Here is a 5,517-nt window from a genome sequence, read left to right on the forward strand (position 1 = left end):
GCCAGACTAGTAGCTGTCGGTTATCTACAGAGAAGTGGTATTGATTTTCATGACACATTCAGCCCGGTCATAAAACCTTCTACTGTTCGTATGGTTCTTGCTCTTGCCATTTCTTTCAACTGGGATATTCGACAGCTTGATGTTTCTAATGCCTTTCTTCATGGTATTTTAGAAGAGGAAGTTTATATGACACAACCAAAAGGCTTTGAGGATCCGGTACACCCTCAATTTGTTTGTAAGCTTCATAAGTCTCTCTATGGTTTAAAACAAGCTCCTCGAGCTTGGTTTAATCGACTATCCACTGCTCTTTTGGCTCTTGGTTTTCAAAGTTCACAGGTTGATCCCTCGTTATTTACGTATCATCTTGAGAACATTCATGTATTTTTATTAGTGTATGTGGATGATATTCTTGTCACCTCAAATGATCGGGATTTTATTACTTTTCTGATTTCTAAACTGCAACTTGAGTTTGCTATGAAGGATCTCGGCCAGTTGACATATTTTTTGGGCATTGAGGCCACACGCAATTCTTCCGGATTACATCTTTGGCAAACCAGGTATATTATTGATCTTTTGGATCGTGTGCAACTACTTGGTATTCGACCGTATCGTGCCCCTTGTGTCTCGGGCTCCAAGCTATCCAAATTTGATGGAGAAATTCTTCAAGACCCTTCTGAATATAGACAAACGGTGGGTGCCTTACAATATGTCACTCTCACACGCCCTGACATTGCCTATTCAGTGAACCAACTTTGTCAATACATGCAAGCACCAACCACGGTTCATTGGACAGCAGCCAAACGTGTGCTACGTTACTTAAAGCATACACTTGATTATGGTCTCTTCTACAAATCTGGTTCTTTTGCTATTAATGCCTATTGTGACTCTGATTGGGCCGGTGATCCTGACGATAGACGATCAACTTGTGGTTATGGTGTTTATGTTGGATCCAATCTCATATCTTGGTCAGCAAAGAAACAATCTGTAGTGTCCAAATCGAGTACTGAAGCAGAATACCGGTGTTTGGCTCTAGTTACAGCTGAGGTGTATTGGTTGCGCATGTTGCTGCGTGAGCTCAAGGTCTCTCTTGCATCTGCTCCAGTTGCTTGGTGTGATAACGTAAGTGCCTTAGCTCTTGCCTCAAATCCCATTTTCCATGCACGGTCAAAGCATATCGAAGTGGATTACCACTTTGTCCGTGAAAAGGTGGCCAATAAAGACATAATTCTTCAACACATTCCCACCTCTCTCCAACCTGCAGATATATTCACAAAGGGACACACGGCTGATAGGTTTTGCTTCCTCAGAGATAAACTGTCTGTGATAGATCTCCTTGCCAGTTTACGGGGGAATGATAAGGATAAAGCTCAAACCGTAACAACAAATATTCAAAATAATTAGATTGCCGAAAGAAACGGAGGTCTGGTGCTTGGTGTGTTGATTCTGTTTTCTCTGTTTCTCTTCACGTCGTTCTCCCTTATTATTCTGTACACTTGTATTTAAATTCTTGAAAAGTCTATCTCTTGTAACAGACTCTAGCTATCTCTTGTAACAGACTTTAGCTATATATATGAGAAGAAAACACATGACTCTGGTATGTAAAACCAGAGCTGTTTCGATTCTTTCACAGGTTGCTGCTGCTGTGCTAGTGGAAAGAGAGTAGTTGAATGCTTAGGGGATGAATGAGAGAGAAGTCTGGCATGGGGAGGAACGAGAGAGCAGATGGCTTTCGTCTGTCTTCTTTTTGTGTCTTTTTTCGGAGTTTTTTTAATAAAACAATGCGCTAGTCAGCTGGGGTGCGCAAATTCGTGCGCCAAATCGTCTGTATATAGCAGAATTGTTACTTTTATCATTGATTTTGATTTTGAATGCCATGATCATAAATGTCAAGAACTACTCGGCGAGTGCATGTCTTACAAAAAAAGAAAAAGAAAAACTTGCTGTGAAAAGTAGTAAAAAAGCGCCTCCAGATCAAATTGCAACACGAACATTAACGACTACAAAGATAGTCTTCGAAACATTGGCGTCAGATTACCAACGTAATCAGGATGCCAATTATTGTAGACACATCAAATATATAGATAGATAAGAGCAAATAAACATAGAGAGGGAACATCATAGTTTAGGGGAAACACGAACACCGGTAAATATCTAGTGCAGTGAGTTCAGAGCACCGTCAACATGACAGCACTTAAAGCTGATATAGGTCTCCATGACGCGGGGGCAGTGAGGGCAATGCATATGCTCAGGGATCTTTCCGACACCAAGAGGAATGTCAACACGGGAGCAAGGGCGATTCACTTCAATAACCTTATCATGGTATTGCTTGAAAATAATTTCGAAGCCAATCTCGCGCACGTACCCCTTCCATTTTTCAAACTCATCCACGACCTTCGTAATTGTTGTCCCATGACCAGTGAATATCACTTTAGACCCTTTGCTCAGCACCACCCATCCACTTTCATTCTTGTAAGACAGCAACTTTTGGATTTCCCTGGTCACAGCGTCCGGTTCAGTCTTCTTCTCAGTCTTGGAGAAGAAAAAGCTTTCCATTTTGTCCCAGAAACGCCCTAGGATGCCAACATCATCCTGCCCTTTCTCGTTTTTCCCTACAAGAACCAACTCGATGGAAATCCTTGCCTCCTTTATCGCCGGATCGTTGGCCAGGACAGTTGCTTTCTTGGTGAACTGTTGAACCCACTCGTTGTCCTTGCCTCCATAGAAGAAAATGTACTTGTCATCCTTGATCTGATTGAATAAGATGTGTCAAACTCCCAAATGCAATTATAATGCTAATTAATTATGATTTTTTACTAAAAGTGCGAGTTTGCAGATGAATATTTGTAAGAACTTATTCAGAGTATGAATATGACGAGAAAAAAATTAAATAGAATGTGACAATGACTTTACCACGACAGGCGATCTTGGATTGACGCCAAACATGATGTCTTCCATCACATCTTCTTTAGTTGCTAAAACATCTTCTGCCTCTTTAGTGAAAGGAAAGGCCTTCATTCCCCATACCTTAATGATGTGGAGTGCATTCGGATGCTCCACCTTTCCTCTTGGATTTATCACCACGACGATAGGCTTATTCTTGAAGTTCCACTCCTCCTTGATGAACTTGATGCCCACCACAGGTGAAAAGTACTGCACTGTATACCAAGGCATCTTAGACCGCAGCACCTCAAACTTCTTTCTCAGTTCATCGGTCCAGTGCTCCACAATTGGAATCCATACAATTTTATGCTGATCCTTCTTAGTTATTCCATCATAAACTGGCTTTAGGATCGAGATCTCTTCGATGGTGATGTTCAGGCTCGAAATGAAGAACAGAACATCCTTTTTCTTCAGCACGTCGATGCTAACCTGTTTTTGTGCAACACAATTACTTACTCAAAATAGTTCGTAATGTGCGCAGTGCAGTTTTACTTAGACCAGGTATCGGAATATATATCAAAATATATCAAGGAGAGAAGATCGGAAATATCCAGATATAATTGCAGTTCTTAATGTTAACCTGTTATTAGGGATGATATTGGCCATTTAAAATTTGGGCTACTCCGAGTTTTCATTGTTCTTGGCTAAGTATTATATATCCCTCTCGGTATTCCAGTCTAATAATATAAGTGTGGTTAAATCTTGCCAAATATATCGTTTTAACCTATTAAGAATTCTATTTGGTGGAAATTCGAGATTTGTTTTGAAGAGCTAACCAATTTGTTGGTAGAACCATCAATAAGCGAGGGCTCTGCATCTTTGTGGAAAATGAGCGCCTTGAAAACCTCCATCACTTCGCTAGGTGTTTGAAATATTTTCTTGAGTTTCCTATAAGCCTCAATTACTTCTGCAACGAACAAGAATCTTTGGTCAGCATTGTCGCGCAATTGAAGTAGCATGCTTGCTTCTGAATGAAATCAACAGTCATAATTGCTAACCTATTTGTTCGTAGGCAAGTTTTATCGTCCTCCTTAGGACATTGAGGATGACGTTGATTTTCTGAGCGAAGGGCGATAGTTCCTGTGTCTTGCCTCTGAAATTAGGCAACAATGGTACTCATTTGCCTTAAAATCAACAGATCAGGAAGCGTAACATGATATGCAAGGTGAAGGAATGAAACTTACTCATCCCCTGTGATGCAACACATCTGCGTGGTGCAAGCTACAACTGTAATGATAGCCCAGTAGACATCCACAGGGATGCGGTCCATGGCACCTGCCAATGCCGGTACGTCCTTTGTATCATAGACTGTTAGCTTCTCCAGCTCAAAAATGGACTCGATGACTTCCAATGTTGCCTTGATCAGATTGTTCATCTCAACTATGGCTTTTCCATATTTTTGAAGGCCCGGCCGCTTTATGACAACAGGTACTCTTTTCAGGATCCCCACTGATTTGGCGAGTTGGTCCGATGAGTGAAGATCGGCAAGCATCCAGAAATCCCCATAGTCCAAAGCAAAGGCCGCCAGTGTCAGCACTGCCTTGGCGTCCCATGAATAGTGTGCGAGTTTGTTAAGTATTGACAGTGTTGTTTTGTGGGCAATTTCCTCACCCGGCGCCTTGCATGACATCTACATTAATTACAGATTCGTTAAGTGTGTAAAATGCTTATGCATTTATATAATAAAATCATCACATTCATCGATCGTAGTCCTATGTCATGCCACGAGCTACTGGAAAAAGTGGCCGTTCCCTATAATCACCTCGCAGGAAAGAGCCTTCAGTGTGCACGACGGTGGATTGAAACTGGCTTTGGGCACCTTTTCGTCCAGGTGCTCCTGTTGTGTCTTGGTACCCTGTAGTATATCACGAGGAATATGAGCAAAGTGTATGGATAACAAAGAAAAAAAACAAAACCAAAGAAACCGCATTGTCTCCTGCCTCAATTTAAACTAAATTTAACTTCATCTCATCTACATTTTCTCGGTTGTAAAAGAACGTGTACGGAAGAAACTGTCTATATGTATATGTACCAGAACAACATTGTCAACGAGATGGGTAGCACGCTGAAGAATGTTCTCGGTGACAGCGAAAAGAGAGTCGACATCAAACTTCTCGTCACCGTGAACATGGGTTGCATAGATTATATTCATGATCTGGTCGTCGGACATGGTTAGCACGCTGTGCTCAGCCTTAGCGGGTGGCTGAGAGCCAGAGAGGAGCATCTTGAGGGTGGCCATGGTGTTTGGTACTGTAAAGTGCGAGACGTTAGAACTTAATTAGAAGCTCTTGGGTTTGGGAAAGTGCAAAGCAGTTTTGCTTGTGTTGTGCAATAGCGAGACGGCCTTATTTATAGCCGTCGGGGAACGGTCTGCTTTGCTAATTCCTTCCCAGATGGGGTCCTTCTAATAATAATTATTTAGGGGGCAGAATTCACGTGGATTAATCGTAGCGATTTGGAACCGGCCAATTTATGATATTGAAAAAAATTTCGGAAAAAGTTTAAAAAAATTAGTTTTTGTTTTTAATACTAAATATCACTCTTTTTTAAAACGAATATACAGTAATTATACAGCTT

At 41.3% G+C, this 5,517-nt stretch overlaps 1 protein-coding gene across 1 annotated transcript; it reads right to left on the minus strand.

Moving 5' to 3' along the window:
• Positions 1 to 1,950: 1,950 nt before the first annotated feature.
• LOC121234626 (protein SIEVE ELEMENT OCCLUSION B-like) lies at positions 1,951 to 5,315 on the minus strand. The gene is made up of 7 exons (XM_041130639.1): positions 4,973 to 5,315; positions 4,703 to 4,795; positions 4,125 to 4,570; positions 3,939 to 4,033; positions 3,717 to 3,847; positions 2,911 to 3,369; positions 1,951 to 2,748 (listed from the first exon to the last, which is right to left on the minus strand). Exons 1-7 carry the CDS (start codon positions 5,177 to 5,179, stop codon positions 2,152 to 2,154), a joined length of 2,028 nt encoding a protein of 675 aa, XP_040986573.1. The 5' UTR covers positions 5,180 to 5,315; the 3' UTR covers positions 1,951 to 2,151.
• Between the last annotated feature and the right edge of the window lie 202 nt (positions 5,316 to 5,517).

Source organism: Juglans microcarpa x Juglans regia, chromosome 1D (assembly GCF_004785595.1).
Source record: "Juglans microcarpa x Juglans regia isolate MS1-56 chromosome 1D, Jm3101_v1.0, whole genome shotgun sequence".
Lineage (NCBI taxonomy): Eukaryota > Viridiplantae > Streptophyta > Magnoliopsida > Fagales > Juglandaceae > Juglans > Juglans microcarpa x Juglans regia.

What these genes read in the sequence shown, in the direction of transcription:
- LOC121234626 (XM_041130639.1), bottom strand. Translation starts at nt 5,179, where the DNA reads ATGGCCACCCTCAAGATGCTCCTCTCTGGCTCTCAGCCACCCGCTAAG. An exon ending in TGAAGGCTCTTTCCTGCGAG is followed by an intron (nt 4,571 to 4,702) that starts GTGATTATAGGG and finishes TAATTAATGTAG; the next exon opens with ATGTCATGCAAGGCGCCGGG. An exon ending in ACTTGCCTACGAACAAATAG is followed by an intron (nt 3,848 to 3,938) that starts GTTAGCAATTAT and finishes TGTTCGTTGCAG; the next exon opens with AAGTAATTGAGGCTTATAGG.